General features: G+C 37.2%; 2 protein-coding genes and 1 long non-coding RNA gene across 5 annotated transcripts in view; all 3 read right to left on the bottom strand.

The window, feature by feature from the left end:
* Positions 1 to 2,902, bottom strand: part of LOC106161375 (uncharacterized) — a 45,076-nt gene extending 42,174 nt beyond the window's left edge. For 2 of the 3 annotated variants that reach the window (XM_087012603.1, XM_087012601.1), the window contains exons 1-2: positions 1,846 to 2,901; positions 1,280 to 1,325 (exon numbers count right to left, since the gene is read on the bottom strand). The gene's annotated coding sequence lies outside the window, so the exon portion shown is untranslated. Of the gene's footprint in view, positions 1 to 1,279; positions 1,326 to 1,845 lie in introns of all 3 variants that reach the window. The other variant, XM_087012602.1, reaches the window with a different exon arrangement.
* Positions 2,903 to 3,644: 742 nt separating this feature from the next.
* Positions 3,645 to 9,869, bottom strand: LOC106160200 (protein Loquacious-like). The gene is made up of 8 exons (XM_087013573.1): positions 9,794 to 9,869; positions 9,504 to 9,551; positions 8,914 to 9,171; positions 8,160 to 8,417; positions 7,532 to 7,659; positions 7,177 to 7,294; positions 6,516 to 6,650; positions 3,645 to 5,546 (listed from the first exon to the last, which is right to left on the bottom strand). Exons 3-8 carry the CDS (start codon positions 9,116 to 9,118, stop codon positions 5,407 to 5,409), a joined length of 984 nt encoding a protein of 327 aa, XP_086869699.1. The 5' UTR covers positions 9,119 to 9,171; positions 9,504 to 9,551; positions 9,794 to 9,869; the 3' UTR covers positions 3,645 to 5,406.
* Positions 9,870 to 11,738: 1,869 nt separating this feature from the next.
* LOC106168855 (uncharacterized) lies at positions 11,739 to 16,461 on the bottom strand. Its single transcript, XR_001239046.2, has 4 exons — positions 16,354 to 16,461; positions 13,708 to 13,831; positions 12,249 to 12,263; positions 11,739 to 11,985 (listed from the first exon to the last, which is right to left on the bottom strand). It is a non-coding gene; the product is annotated as an uncharacterized LOC106168855 (long non-coding RNA).
* Between the last annotated feature and the right edge of the window lie 933 nt (positions 16,462 to 17,394).

Consider the following 17,394-nt stretch of genomic DNA (forward strand, 5'->3'; position numbering starts at 1 on the left):
CTGGAAAAAGTACATTCAAAGTTTAGTTCACGCGTACAATTGTACAAAGAATGATGCAACCGGATATTCTCCGTATTTTCTAATGTTTGGTAGAAACCCTAGACTGCCTGTAGATTTGACTTTTGGTCTAGATGAACAGAGTGGGAATACAGAGCACTCAGATTACATTAGAAAATTAAAAAGACGATTGCAATATGCTTATGAATTAGCTTTTAAGAATTCCGTAGATCTTAAAAGGAATAACAAAGAACGGTTTGATAGAATGACGAGAGGAGCTGTCGTCCAGCAAGGAGATAGAGTATTGATCAGAAACTTGGGGTTAAAAGGAAAGAATAAGTTGGCTGATAGATGGAAACCTGAAGTATATGTGGTTGTAGAACAACCAAATAAAGATATACCGGTATACAAAATTAAAGAAGAAGGAGTCAAAAGTGGAACATTGAAAGTTGTTCACAGAAATCACTTACTTCCTTTACCTGTCGGAGGATTGAGGAAGAGTAGTGAGAAAAAAGTGCAAGTTGAAGATCCCTCCATTCCAAGGAGGTCTAAAAGGGAGAAGAGGATTCCAGAAAAATATCAAGGCTAACTTAAAGCTTTGATTAATTTAGTGTCATATTTTAATAAAAACTAGATCATTGTTGTATAGTGTTATTATTATTTGTGGAGTGAATGAAATGTGCGGAGACATTTCTTTGAGAAGGGGGGTGAATGTAGCCGTATGAATGTATTTTCTTCACTCGTGTTCGTCTTTTGTTTTGTCACGTGGGCGTCATCTTACTCTCTCATTCCCATTGGTCATCTTTCCCGCCTTTCGTCGCTTATAAATATCGTCGCCGCCCTTTTTCTGTCATTGTTCTTTGCTCATCGCTCTTTATATATTTACAGGTACGTGTCAATAGTTTAATTCTTTTATGAATATTATCATTATTATTATTATACTTATTATATATTAAGATTATAGCTATTAATAACATTATTATGATGATCGCACATTGTTCTTTGCTCATCGCTCTTTATATATTTACAGATGGTATGGAATAAATAAGAACAAAGAGAAATAGACTTTGTTGTGAACCGTTGCATAAAAATACTATCTTAGGTTTTTGGACTGTACCCTTACCTCGGTAATTTAATTGCATTAAAGCTATATAATTATTTCAGTGGACCTGATCTCTACTCTCATTCCTCAACAGATTGCAAAATCATAGTAATAGACAAACGTTCTGAAGACTTAACGTAAACATAGTTATAACAACGGTCCATATGAAAAAGTACTTGCCTTATTTTTACAAAGGGACATGCAGACACTTGCAAACACCCTCAATCTGAAGGATAAAAATATATTGCTTTATCTGAGAAGTTCTCGTCATGTAGTTTGAATATACGGTGAATATCAATGTTGTAATATTAAATTTTTATGCCGTGCTATAGTGTAGCCTACTGCCATCTATGGGAATAGAGGTCGTCTTTTGAGACCAATGGCCGCCCACATGACAGCTGGTGAAAGCCTTACTCGTACCTCTACTACACAGTAAAGGGAACGTTTGCGAATTAATTTTCATCAAATGTAAACAATTAGAATCCAGCAACACCAGATGTGTCATCAGGCGTATATTTTATCCTTATGAGACTAATTCAAAATTAGAAAACATAATGTATACATAGTTGGTCTAATAGATATGGCACTACTGCGCAGTAGGGAGGGGAACAAGATGGCGGAGGGCAACTTAAGCTGCTGCTTTCAAAAGTCCCACTTAGGTCACCATGTAACACAATCCATTCTTATGAGTTCTTAACGATTTACTTTGGATCGTTATAAAACCTCTTTTTATCACGTAAATTTACCTTTTTTAGCTGAATCTGTCCAAAACCCAGACTTTTACGCAGTAAGTACTTCATACGACCGCCATTGCTCAAGGGTAAATAAAAAAAGACCCCCTGTTCGCGTGCTCGGCTCTATTGTTCTGGGCACAATGGCTAGCAGTTTGTGTTTCCATCATAGTTCCCTGGTTAATAATCAGTTGCTGTTGTGATTTACATTGACCATTGAAACCATTGTTTTTTATAGTATTGAATTTGACTGGAGCGTTTCGATGAAGTGAAGAAACTGTTAAGTATGATAGAAAATATGAACAATAAAGTTAGTGAGTGTACCTAAATGTAAATTAGCCGTATTACACAGAGTTGTTGGTGCAGTGTGTTGTGTGTGTAGGTACCTGTGTAGCTGCTCCTCAGCCTTGTTTGTTCTTCGTTTATTCTATTCAAATACTGTAATAATGTTCTGAATCCCAATTCAATGTTACTTTTATTTACAAACTCTTACAGCTGTTGCCCTGACTTTGTAGATGTAAATACCGGTGTGTGGTGATAAAAAAAGACATCTTTCAGTCTTCGTTATCGTTTCCCTTTAACCCCCCCTCTTTCACACACACACACACACACACACACACACACACACACGTTGCCGTAACACACACACGTATGACACACCGCCTCCCAACAGTTTGTGTACAAAAGAAAAAAAGAAAGGAAAATCATTAATAATTTTTCAAAATTAAGAATTAATTCTGACGTGCACAACTGAAATAGACGTTTTAAATAACCACAATCCTGCAACTGTAAATGAGTTATCGACTTTAATGTAAAAAATACTAAATTAAAAAAAGTTTTAAAAAACATCCATGATTAAGACCAAGAAATCGTAGGACATCAAACCATATCTACATCTACTAATCACGAGAAGTGCACATTGTTGTCGGTAATGTTATTTGCGTTTAGTTTTCTACTCAAACATTGTTATAACGCACTGAATCCGAATTCCACGCCACGTTTATTTGCAAAGCCTTATAGCTGATGCGATGAATTCGTAAATGTAAATACCAGTGCGCAGTCTCCGTTATAGCTTTCTTTTACCCCCCCCCCCATATACATGTACATACAAACCGCCCACATACACACACACACACACACACATCGTCCTCACAAACACGCTTCCCCCAGCCACACACACACACACACACACACACACATCCCACTCACACAAACACACACACACACACACACACACACACACAAACTCACATCTCGTTGATGCGTGTTCCACCTCATTTAAATGTAAATAGTACCTCCCAGCTGCAGTGCCAGCTAGCGGGCTACCCGGAGAAATACTCAAATTGTCAGGTCGGGTTTTTCCGCTGGATGAAGTTCCCTAACAGCCCTCTACCCCTCCCCCCCCCCCCTCTCTCTCGCTCTAACACTGGAAAGCGACCCTTGTGCGACCATGAAACTAGCCAGGTCGCCGTTGGTGGCTCAAATAATGCGCGGTGATCGTACACAAAATCTTTACGCGTCGCCGTCGCCAGAATCGCCATAAAATTCTGTGCATGTTACAACAAACACACACATGACGCGGTGGAGGTTGGTCGCTGCTTGGTGGTTCACGACAAGCAGGAGGTGGCCTTAGTATCGATGCGATTGTATTGTCTCAGTTTTCATTATTGTGATTCTTTTATTTCTGTAGCTGTCCTTATTTATTTTTTACTTAACTATACAGTCGGCCAATAAAATAATCCTCTCGCCATCCTGAGTCAGTTGTTTAACAGGTGTACCTAAGGGTGAAACATATTTTTTCCTCTGAGTCCAAAACATCAATGGAAAAAATACGAAGACAAACTGATGATTCGAAGTAAAATAAGCATTTTTGGTGACGAAACAAGAACATGTATTAATTAAGATCAGTGATAATGTTGATGTCATAGCCGTCACACATTGTGGCCACAATGCTGGAGGAAGCATCACATCTATATGATAATATATAATGAGCATCACATCTATGTGATAATATAGAATGATGATGTTACCCCCCAAACTACAGTGCAATCAAATATGAAGGAAAACATGGCCAAATAACAGGGAAAATAATATCAATTTATTTTAGCATCATATTAATAATAACATTTTAACAGAAGTGAAATTCACATACATTATCCCTAGAGTTAAAAACCAAGCATATGAGCCATTTAGAAACATGGCTTTCAATCAGCTGTCACTGCTGCACCTGAAGCAAGTGGCAAAAAATAAACACACATCGTAAATGATACAGTCTGATTTTCCTCAAAAGTGCCATCACAGATAAAACAAACAAATCGTACAGCGGGTCTTCTCTTATTTCCATGTATAAATCATGCATTACAAACCAATTTACTGTGATATGAAGCCCAATAAATCGACCTTTCTCCATTTATACTCGGGAACCTTATAGCATATCCCAGCGTATACTATGTGATCAGCCCATGGACCTAATTCAAACATTGCACCACCACAATTGCACATTCTGTGGAAAAGTTTAAAATTTAAAGTTTCCACAGCAATGATATTGTAAATTCTTGTTATTCATTATAAACATCTTATCAATTCTGGTTCTCTCCATCCATCTCTAAAATAAACATTTAACAAAGTAATTACCTACATAATTAATTTCTCTATAAATTCATACTTCAGCACTGAGTATGTGACCATCCTGAGCCCCAGGGACAGATAAACACTTCACTGCCTCACACACACCTCACTTATTACTACTAATATAATCTATATTTCAACACAGAGTATGTGACCATCCTGAGCCCCAGGGACAGATAAACACTTCACTGCCTCACACACACCTCACTTATTACTACTAATATAATCTATATTTCAACACAGAGTATGTGACCATCCTGAGCCCCAGGGACAGATAAACACTTCACTGCCTCAAATACAACTCACTTATTACTACCAATAACTTCATGATTATTATTGCAACATCTTAAAGGGAGACATTAAAACTGAACAGGCTTTTTTTTTCTCAAGGTGATCTGACAATTTATTTTGGTTCCTGCGTGATCTTATGTATCTAAAAACTGTGGAAAACTGGCTTATAAAGCACCGTTATACTTGAACTAATGCAGACTTTTATCAACAAACACGGTGCAATCGCATTTAAGAAAAATATAGACTGAAAACTTGCAACAGTTAATTACAGTGAATATCGATTTATGCATGCAATTTCACTACACATTGCAGTTTTAAAAGCAGTAAGCGTCCGCTTTTAAACACCTACTAAACAATCATTCACAAAAACAAATTACATAGTTTTAGTCATTATTATAAAATTAATGGAAATAAAGATAATGGCAAAAATACTGTTAAAGGCAAACTGAAAACGTTTGTATACAGCAGACTCCTCAGCCCACTAGGCATGCTTCAATAACAATGTCAGAAATTGAACTTTGATCTTGAACATGTCCTTGCCTTAACCTAAATAAACGCATCATCCCAGAATCAAAACACATGCTTTACATAAACTCCAGACTTAACATAAAGACCAAAGTCTACCATTTTTGTGATACGATTATCGTAGCCCCCACACTAGGCCATTTTGGTCATGATCTTCAGATACTGCAATGCATTGTGGGCTGCGTTGGCATGGCATTCGCCAGAGGTGGGTCCGCTGCCGTGACACACAGCAACTGGCATGGTGGACAGCTGCACCAAACACTGACGATGGCCTGGAAAGAGGCAAAATTACCTTGACAGAGAGAAGATACTGAGAGAGAGAATTATTCGACCAGAATCTAAGAATAAACACAGACAAATGGGAGAGAAAATGGAACTGCCTCCAGATCACATTCTAAAGGAATTTACTCTAAATATTATTCTGCCCGTATCTTCATCATGAAGTGCCATGCTGAGAGAAGTCGGCGACCACGAGGTGCCATTTCTTCTCTGCCTGTAATAATTTTAGGGTTTCGTCGGCTGTTTTTGTTCCGAACCAGACTGCTACGCCATCTATTGTTTTATCTTTTTGTCTTCCTCTGCTTCTTTTGACCAAAATGTTTAATGTAGTTATTATGGCTTCCAGGCCGCTTTTTCTTATGCAGTGTCCGATAAAAGTACATTGTCTCTTTCTTACTGTATTTCTGTGATTTCTGCAAGATGGTATTTTAAGTGTTTGTCTGCAGCACCACATTTCAACTGCATTAATTTTATTTTTTTCGTGGAATTACTTATGGTCCATGCCACGCAGCCGTAAGCCATGATACGCCATATGCATGTATAGGTTAATTTTAAGTACTCTGCTTTCTTCCTATTGGCAATTTTGCGGTTAGTAAGTACTGATCACATATCTTTTATGCTTTTTTTGCTTGTCAAATTCTGGTCTTTATATCATATGGAAAATTATATTAAACAATTCAACGCATTGAGAGTTATTCGGCTACTAAATGCGACCTACATTTATTACTGAGATCCCGCAAGTCATCATATGTGACCTCAATCAAAGCACTGTTCCACAGTTTAAGAAAGTGACCTACCTTTATAACTGAGCTCCTGCAGGTCAACATAGGTGACCTACCTATATAACTGAGCTCCTGCAGGTCAACATAAAGTGACCTACCTTTATAACTGAGCTCCTGCAGGTCCACATAGGTGACCTACCTTTATAACTGAGCTACTGCAGGACAACATAGGTGACCTACCTTTATAACTGAGCTCCTGCAGGTCAACATAGGTGACCTCAAAGCACTGTTCCTCTGCTATCTCCTGGAGTAGTTGACAGAAGTTACTGCCTCGTGTGTTCAAAGAGGTGGTGTGCAGCCTGTTCAGCTTCTTTCCTGGACAGAAAATACAATTTCTCAAGTGCAAAGTTTATTAAAAGCCTTGCATGACTATTTAATCATAACATAGACCAATTTCTAATCACAATCGCGACTTGTGGCCTAAATATACTATACTGGCCAAACAAAGAAAGCAAGGTTTTCTTTTTACCACTGTGCTTCAAATAAACCAAAAATGCATGGATAGCGGTGTGTCAGACAGCAGGTCAACATGTGACCTCAGAGCAGTAGACCAGACCAGCAGGTCAACATGTGACCTCAGAGCAGTAGACCAGACCAGCAGGTCAACATGTGACCTCAGAGCAGTAGACCAGACCAGCAGGTCAACACGTGACCTCAGAGCAGTAGACCAGACCAGCAGGTCAACATGTGCCTCAGAGCAGTGCACCAGACCAGCAGATCAACATGTGACCTCACAGCAGTGGACCTAATCAGCAGGTCAACATGTGACCTCAGAGCAGTGGACCAGACGAGCAGGTCAACATGTGACCTCAGAGTAGTGGACCAAACCAGGAGTATTTACCTGAGGCATTTTTGAGCTGAGTGTAGAATGAACTGATCTTTCTGCTGACAAAGGGAGTCAGGGAGGGTATTTTCTTCCCTTTCTTCAAGTCAGCATAGGCAGACTTACTGGAGTCCATCTGAAACAAAGGAGTGAAGTTTTATCAAAAGACGGATGCTGCAGACTTACAGGAATTCATCTGAAACACTGAAGCAAAGTATTATTAATAGACAAAATACCTCCTTCCAAACTGAAACAGATCTATCGACGTCAGTTTAGGGTAGAGTAGGAATGAATGGAGGAATAGTAACTCATTAATTCAGGTCAGGTGGACAAAGTAATTTACCTGCCGATACAAAATGAAACCATGTCTTACCAGAGCATCATCATCCTCTTCCTCCCAGGGACAATCTAGATCTTCTTGCGACAGAGACGTCACGTCCACGGCCTGCATCATTTTCATGGCAGCATTGCACTTGGCTTTCTTCTTAGATTTCCCAGTGCCTGCATGGCAAACACTGAGCAGTTTAGAATTGTAATTCAGTGAATTCTTCGGTTGTCACGCCTTGTTCACACTTCAGACTAAAGTTGTATTAATGGATTTAACAGACAATCAGGCAACATACAGTAGTTCAAAGCCAAAGTAACTTTGTACTCCCTGATTTTAATGGCTCTGTATTTCTGTATCATAAAACATAGAAGCCACGTTGTGCTATTTACTATTTAACCTATTACACAGAGGAATTAGTTCAATAACCTATCCGTCACACCTATTTCACAATATACCAAATATAATGTGCAACCTTTTAGATATGCATAAAATTCAAGTCACAAAATTCAAACATTATCTTCCAACTACCTTCCATTGCGACATAATGGATAACACAATCATTATGCCCATACACAACTCGGATGAGAATCAATGGCATTTCTGAGGAAGACTTCATTAAAATTGTGAACACATCGGGCATTTTAAACTTTGAATGATAAACTTATTAATTCACCTCTTTTTGTAATCCTCCCCAGTTTCACATTGCACACAAACTCTCTATCGTGGGGAGGTCCCCTCACACTGGTTATCTCGTACTGCGGGGGACTCAGTAGACGTTTCTGCGCTAACTCCTGCAGTTCTCCAACAGGGTTGTCTCCAGTGCCATCTACAGTACTGGTGGGAGCAGCCACTTCTCTGTAGCTACTCTGTCCTATCATCCGGTTCAACACTGTCCTGGAACCATTGTGTTTTGCTCTCTCCTCGCTGGAGTCTTAAAGATGCACACAAAGTCAAATTTTTGTCACAAAAACCAACCAAATGCCAGCATATAGTTTCAAGTAGTATAACTAAGAGAATTACCAAAAGGCATTGTTTAATTTTACCAAAAAATGATGTTTTAACGGATTTTCTGCTGGCATTCTAAGCTGTATGTCAATGGGGCAGGAAAGTAGGTCATGAAAGTAGGTTAAATTTACAACCAAAAACTTAAAGAAAGGAGCAGTCTAAAGGTCTTTTATGGCTGATCAAGTGATCTATTCAGTTTATCCCTTGGCATGTCGAATTTATTTGAGTCATATAAGAATCTAGTAGAAGTGGTTTACATGTGTTACTGGGAATCCACGCTCCACCGATGCTCGGTTCGTATGTACCTTTAATTCACCACTCAGGGAGCTTTTGGAAGAGAATGGCATTTCTTAGGAAGACTTCAGTAAAATTGTGAACACATCGGACAGTTTAAACTTTGAATGATAAACTTATTAATTCACCTCTTTTTGTAATCCTCCCCAGTTTCACATTGCACACAAACTCTCTATCGTGTGGAGGTCCCCTCACACTGGTAATCTCGTACTGCGGGGGTCTCAGTTGACGTCTCTGCGTTAACTCCTGCAGTTCTCCAACAGGGTTGTCTGCAGCGCCATCTACAGTAGTGGTGGGAGCGGCCACTTCTCTGTAGCTACTCTGTCCTATCATCCGATTCAACACTGCCCTGGAACCATTGTGTTTGGCTCTCTCCTCGCTGGAGTCTTAAAGATGCATACAAAGTCAATTTTTTGTCAAAAAAACCAACCAAATGCCGGCATATAGTTGTAAGTAGTATAACTAAGAGAATTGCCAAAAGGCATTGTTCAATTTTACCCGAAAATGATGTTTGAACGAATTTTTCTGCTGGCATTCTAAGCTGTATGTCAATGGGGCAGGAAAGTAGGTCACAAAAGTAGGTTAAATTTACAACCAAAAATTTTAAGAAAGGAGCAGTCTAAAGGTCTTTTATGGCTGATCGAGTGATCTTTTCAGTTTATCCCTTGGCATGTCGAATTTATTTGAGTCATATAAGAATCTAGTAGAAGTGGTTTACATGTGTTACTGGGAATCCACGCTCCACCGATGCTCGGTTCGTATGTACCTTTAAGGTAAAAGGTTAATATTACGAAACAACATTCATCGCCTTTTACCCTCTTTGTTGATTGAAACATTTTCTACCAAAAAAAGTATGCTAAAGAAAACACAGAATCTTTAAAAATCACATTATTATCATCCTTGAACATCAAGGTTTTAACTATTACATGATTTTTCATTAAAGTTGGAAAATTTAGTCTGAAAAATGCAGAGTCAGACCACTTCAGGAGATCCAGTGTAAGTGCTCACCTTCATCGTCGCTGTGAACCCAAGCGGAATATTTAAAATCTAAAGAAAATTGAGATGTGTTATTAAGACAATGCAAGCTCTCCAACAAGATTTGGAATTAAATGCCTTACATATCAAAGATGTTGTTACTTGTGTAAGTCTAAATGTAAACATGCAATTTGTATGAATAAAATGATCTGCCTAGCAATGTATAACAAAATCGGAAAAAAATTAAAGCACCCAAGTTCAATTTATTGCTAGCTGTACCTTAAGGGTGTGGCTCTTTGGGTGTGTCTGCTGGGCACTATACCCACCACTTAAATTGTCTGTCGTTGGTCATTCAACTTCCCTGGGACTCTAAGGAACATTTTACAGTTATTTTTAGATTAACTTTTGGTGCATGCTAGCCGGATTTCCACCCCCTATAAATCAGGGTCTGCCGGCCACACCCCACCACTCAATTTGTCTGTCAGTATCTATTTAATATACCTGAGACCATGCTAAAAGAACCCCAATAGGTTTATAAGGGTTCCCCTAAAAAGTCTAGCTAGCTGGATTTGAGGGTCTTTGTTTTGAACTCCCCACCCCGACCACACCCACCACTGTAAATACGGCAGACTGACATTTTCATATAAAGGTAAGCATGTAGGTCACTGCCAGGTACAAAAAAATTGGTAATCTTTCGGGCATACGCAACCCTCTTGAATCCTTCTCTACTATACTTACACTCTTGATCTGAAAGAAAAGATATTGTAGATGAATAAAGATTATTAACTTTAAAAAATGTGAGCACCCTCCTACTTTTATTGAGATATAAGGTTTTTAAATATCTTTTAAAATATCCTTAAAATATTAAAATATCTTTAAACATCTGGGGAGTATTTGCCAATGTAAAAATCTTAATGAAAATTGGAAGTTGAAATTGGATAAACTGTTTCCAATTTGCCATGTTAACCAAAAGTGCACACAAATTATTATTGAAACACTGCAGTTTAATGTTCATAATTTAAAGGTTGACATGGGTACGTTTTGTCATTTCTTGATTTCTTCAATACTTACATTCTCTGACTGAAAAAAAAACATGTTGCAAATGTAGATTGATGGATATAAAATGGTGAAAAGTCTACTTACTGTAAGATTTCGTCCTGGCATTTACATGTACAAGTCTTATGTATAACTTTACCGTTTGGATAAAATGGCTCCCGAATCACAAGGTTTACCAAAAATCTACACAATTATTTAAACAAGCAATACAAATCTATTTTACCTGTTATAAGGGCTGGCAAATATATCTGTAAATGTGTTCTAATTTCATCAATACTTACCACCAAAATCCCCTGGAAAAAATGTATTGTGGATGAAGATAAATGTTATATGAATAAAAAATTCCAACTCTTGTAAGTTTTTCTCTAATTGAGATATCAGTTTAATATCATTAAACATCTAGAATCTAGTTACTTTTGTAAGTCTTTATAAAATAATGCAAAAATTATTTCCAATGATCTCCCAAAATCGTACAAAATTATGTAATCAAACTACCCCATTCCTATTTTCTTTTTTTTTAAGTTGACTGAAATATATATAATTGATCCTGGCATTTTTCATACTTACGTGTTGTTCTCCTGACTGAAAGAAAAAAAATATATATATATATATAAATATATATATAAATATTCTATAATATATATATATATATATATATATATATATATATATATATATATATATATAACAAGCGTGAATGTGGAACAGAGTGCTCAACAGTACGGAGCATTTGTACACAATTAAAATTAATAAATAAATAAATAAACAAAAGACATGCATGTCTTTTGTTTATTTATTTATTTATTTTAATTGTGTGTGTGTGTATATATATTTATATATATATGTATATATATATATATATATATATATATATATATATATATATATATATAGAATGAGATTTCACATATTGTAAATTCTCTTCCTATCCTTATCGAGGTATGAAGTTAAATATGTCGTAGGGTTTCCAAAATGTAATTGCTTGTGTAAAAAAAATCTTTTTGAAATTATGCAACTATAGCATTCTGCTAAAATAACTGCCAAATCACAATCTTCACAGAAAGCTTACAAAACAATTTTAACATTGGTAAAACATAGTTCATCTTCCCTTTTTATTGATATAAATGTGTTTTAATTTTCCTTGTTTCCTCAATACTTACGCCTTGTCACTGAAAGAAAACAATATTGTAGATGAATATAAATGTAACATTAATGAAGGTTTCACTTAAAACATTCACAAGCCTAGAATTTAGTTGCCTCTGTAAGTCTTAATGATTATATGCAATTTTATAAATTATATGAATACAGTGGTTTCTGCTTTACAATGTGCAAAAAAACATACAAAGTTATGTTATCAAAGCATTCCAGTTTCATTTTCCTTTTTAAAGTTATCAAGACCAAATTTCATTGTTCCTGTTTTGTACATACTTACATGTTCTTGACGTTACTGAAAGAAAAAATATCCAGATGAATATAGATTTATATTGAATTTTTAAATTATGAATGCATTATGAATTTTAAAATCCCACATATTGTAAGCTCTCATACCACCTATATCCGGGTTTGGAGTTTAATACCTTCCATATCTTATAAAATGCAGTTGCTCTTGTAAGTCTTAATGTAAATATGCAATCTGTATGAATAGAATGGTTTCTGCGTAGCAATGTACAACAAAATCGTACAAAGTTATGTCATCAAAGCATTCCACCTTTATTTTTTTTTTTTTAAGTTAACAAGAATATTATCCATTGTTTCTGCTTTGTACATACTTACATGTTCTTGATGTTACAAAGAAAAAAATATTGCAGATGAATATGGATTTATGATGAATGAAATTCCATTCATTGTGAGCTCTCCTCTTACGTATACCCTTATCGAGTTATGAGGTTTAATATATTCAGATAACTAAGATGTACTTGATTAGGTAAAATTATAAATGAAATTATCCATATCGGAGTTTGGATAAAATGACTATCAGGTCACGATGTTTCACCCTGAGCTTCAGAGATATTAGTAAGCCTCTTCACTATAGCCTATCTTCATCGTGTCAAGTTACCTCTGACCACATTCGATTGCCCGCACCGCCCGCCAATCAAATTTAAAGCCCGCCCTCAATGACTCATTGAACGATCTAGCCAATGAACGCGAACGAGTCAAAGCGCACTTTGTTCAAATCCGGACCAATCAAAGATAATGCTGAATATCAGGGACTTGCCGTAACCTGTGGACAGTACGCAAAATACGTCATCCCTCATCATCCCTCAGTAGATAATGATGCAGGGCCTCAAACTGCTCTGGTTTCAATTCCGATATACTCATATTTTGCAAAGAATCAAGAGATAACTTAACACATTCTTTTACGTAGTCACTGGTAGGAGACGCCATGCTTTTTTTTTTGTGTGTGTGTACGGTTATGCACTCGGAACTACTCGGATGTCTTCGCACTCGACAATAACATCGTTGTTAGTATGGAGCTTGCGGAATCAGCCGAGGAGTGCCGATTGACGGTAATGCGGACGCAACGAAATACAATTTTCTCGTTGGACATAATTCTGGACTTTCAACCAATCAGCGTTTCAACAAATTTTGGTGAAAATGTTTGAAACATGGATTCGATTGGCTTATATAAACTAGGTCAAACTATTTTCGTCAGAAGTAACTTGACACGATGAAGATAAGCTATTGTGAAGAGGTCAGTGTCAAGTTATCTCTGAAGCTCAGGGTGCCATGTTTGCAAAAAAGAGTACACAACTATGTTTTCAAAGCACTGCAGCTCGGTTTATATTGTGACAGGATGTCAAATTTATCTTTTACTGTTATTTATTTACTTAATGCTTACCCTTTCGTTGGATCTCAGAAATGCTCTATGAGAAGGTAGAATTAATGCTTACCCTCTCTTTCCATTTTCACCTGTCAGCCTCCTCTCACGTAGAACTTGACTGAATGTTAATAAGATGAGAAATGGGTTCGACGTCTGTCTGACTTCACAATGTGGGTACTACTGGACGAGAAGACCTAAGAACAACGAAAGTGCATTAAAATGTCGAATTATATCATTAAGAAATCAGTGTTAATTTTATGAAAAGTGGTTGAATTGTGATTTACATGTGGAATTATGCCATTAAGAAGTTAGTGTTTATGTCATAAAAGTGGTTAAATGGTGATTTTAAATTACTTCTAATCTTATTAAAAGCATTTCCAGAGTATATCAGCCAAAAAAGAAACGCAAGTTTTTCACCCTTTTTTTGGTTTTAATACGCGTTTTCATACATGTATAAGAATAGTGCATAAATGGTAGTGTATTGTTCAGGAACACGTGTGCCCTCCTCTGGCTGCTGTAATACAGCCTAGTACCATCCTCATGGACCACCAAAAAAGCTAAAGTCAGTTCCTTAGTTGACTAGGATTTCCTTCAGGGTGTTGTTATGTCACTGAATACAGTGATCATTACTTGACTAGCATGTGCAGTTTTCGGTTATTTTGAATCACAATGTCAAAACAAAAACTTTCGTTTCTTTTTCTTTTTTTTTTTTTTTGGGGGGGGGGGGAGCAGTATGTAATAATATTACCTAATGAACTAAACCGTTAACAAAAAGAGTTATAATCAAAAATAATAAAATGATAACATACTAATATAACATACTAAAGTCCAGATTCATAAATAAATATGAAATAAAAAATACATAAATAACTACTGTAGGTTAATTGAAAAGGCAGATAATGTGAAAGGTGTGTTGATAATACTGTTGCTTACAATGGTTTACATCATACTGTACATTTAACAGAATCCATGTATTTTGTTACAGATGGCAATTTTTCTTCAGGTTCTTTGCATTAATCATATACCTTTCTTGAGATTCTTTGGGGCATTAATATAACAGTACTCAAATCAAAACATTAGGTAACCAAGTTTTTTATAGCACGTTCTTAACAGGCAGTAACCCATCCTTAGACAGGACTAACACGAACTGGGAGATAAGAAACGGGGCCTTGCTTGGAAAAAAGACGTGATCTCTGATTTACACTGCACCTTACTCAAGAAGCCGACCTGCAAACATTTCAGTTTAAGATATATCATGTTATCTATTTTACTATCGGCTGGAGGCTCACTGAGTCACGGTTATGTACCTTTTGCCAAATTGAGACCGAAAAATCCATACATTTATTATTGGAATGCGTTCACGTACAGAACATATGGGCATTCTTGAAAACGATGAATTACAGCTCCAGTGGAAACTACAACGGTTGGAGTTAGGTGTCACTGATAACAGGCTACCGGTGTAACGTGACAGAGAGTTCCCCATAACAGAGAGTCCGCTTCCCATTTATTTGCACATGTGAGCCTGGTGAGCCTAGATTTTGACCAACTTAGGTCAGACTAACCCTAACCATTATAACTATAAGGAGGGCGGACTTTCTGTTACACGGACCCTCAGTTACCTTACACCGGGTCTTCATACCGTTATATTACTCATTAAAAATTTTATAATGATGTGTAGAGCTAGAACTGAGATACCTAATGCATTAATATTGGAATAATGCCACCGCACATATTAAGACTTATCGCAACATTGACCTGTGCTGGTTTTTTTTTTTTTTTTTTTTTTTTTTTTTTGCAGACTGATAAAAGAGCGCAAATTATCAATAACTGGAACAGCGTCACAATGTTGACATAAACCCCTCTTAACTGATAACTCTCTATAACTGACAATATGTTTAGTGTATTTTTATCTACCTATTTCTTTACTAACGCATCAAATGCTGTGGTGCTTATGTATGCCCAGTGTCCCTGTATGTACCGAGCTATGTAGATAATATTTATAACAAGAAAGGGAAAGTATGTGGAGTTATAATGTATATATACAGTATGTACGTTCAATCTCAATGGATTATCTTTTCAATGAGGATCGTATGTTTGTTATATCATACGCTGTATGATGGTATATGTCCCTAGGTCTGTATAATGGATATGAAGCTTTGTACGGTATTGAGATATGCTCACTTGAGAACTACCATGATTATAGACATCATTTTGCAGAAGTAAAAACGTAGTTAAACGTTAAAAGGTAATAAATCTGCATCTTTCTGAAAACCAGTCAAGTTTTCAGTCTATTCATTAGACCATAGTCACGACGATGTCCGCTTGGTGGCACTGCGGTGACTGGTGGGTCACGTGAAGGTCTGACAGAGGGATTTGCATTTTTTAACTCAGATTTTTGTCAGAAAAAAAGGGCGACGAGGTCCTTAGCCCTTCGAACATCATCTGAGTGAACATGACTCTTATATATTGTGTTGAGAAAGATACATTTTACTTTAATAATGTATGTGTTAAGTTATAACACATATATAAAAGATTGACCCCCTATTGGAGTACGGTTTTCTTGGTAAAGGATAGAGATAAGGAGTAAATGTACATTAATGTTGACTCTACATAATGCATAATATATTTAAATATATGGCCTATGAAAATGCCAAAACCTTCCTCACATTTGGCAAACTTTTTTAATCTAAATTTATCTTCATGGAAACAAACTTACCTGTTGCAATTAGCAGATATATGGGAGAACGGGTCAAATGTAGCGTATATTTGGAGCTTTGGTCCTGGACTAATGTCGACAGTGAGTCTTCCTGGTCTCAAAGTGCGGTGGTCACATGACATGTGATCACGTAACAGTGATAAGGTGGACTCGCGTCTGATTATATATATATTTTTTTCCTTGAGTCACAAAAAATAATAAGGTTTAAATTCAGTGGCGGATTTAAAGGGGGGGATCAGAGGGGTCCTGACCCCCCCCCCCCCCCCCCCCCCCATTGATTTCTGAAAAAAAATCAAACCAATGGCCCCCTCTTGAAATTAGAATTTTGACTTGCTGAATCATAGTTATAAACCGTACCAAGTCGTTCTCTACAGTACAAAGAATTTTCGGGGCCCATTAGCGGTCTCCGAGCCCCGGGCCCCACGCCAAGGAGGGGGGGGGGGGATTCTGCGGACCCCCCCCCCCCCCTTTCAAATAATCCTGGACCCCGCCCCTGAAATTGTTTGTAATCTTTTAAAGGTAAAATAAAATACTACAATGTGTAAACCGTTTGTTTTATCTACAACACTTATTTTATGTGGGAAATTTAAAATACTTAATTAAATACTAAAATGCCAACTGAATAATACAACAACCTTAAAGAACATAACCAGTTTGTTATGTGGCGTCACTTTATTTCGTGTCGATTATCTCCGCGCCGTTCTCTATGGTGTAACTGCAATGACAATGTCGTCTGCTGCGGTGTCAATGTTTTAGAGAAGTCAATTGCTAAAGCCCCCTCTACACTGGACAGCGTCCATTCTGCGTCCCGTTGTACGGCCCCGTTTTGAGAGTAAAAAATAGAATGCTTTTACGTGCCGACGCCTGGCGGATAAATGGGCATTCTTTCTGCAACCAAAGCGATGCTTGTGCCTCCTTTCTACGACCACAGCGATGCCAGTTTTATGGTCGCACAAAGGACGCAGAAGGACGCCATCCAGTGTAAAGGGGATTTAAGGTGTATAATGTAGTCACTGTCATAGTCATAGAGATGTCTCATCT

Source organism: Lingula anatina, chromosome 5 (genome assembly GCF_051362555.1).
Source record: "Lingula anatina isolate TDL-2025a chromosome 5, LinAna3.0, whole genome shotgun sequence".
NCBI classification, from domain to species: domain Eukaryota; kingdom Metazoa; phylum Brachiopoda; class Lingulata; order Lingulida; family Lingulidae; genus Lingula; species Lingula anatina.

Bases quoted from the DNA above. Each gene is read 5' to 3' on its own strand.
- LOC106160200 (XM_087013573.1), bottom strand. From the start codon at position 9,118: ATGATAGGACAGAGTAGCTACAGAGAAGTGGCCGCTCCCACCACTACT. The intron at 7,660-8,159 runs GTGAATTAATAA...TTTGCCATGCAG, and splicing joins GGGGAGGATTACAAAAAGAG to GCACTGGGAAATCTAAGAAG. The intron at 5,547-6,515 runs GTAGGTCACCTA...GCCTCTTTCCAG, and splicing joins GCAGGAGCTCAGTTATAAAG to GCCATCGTCAGTGTTTGGTG.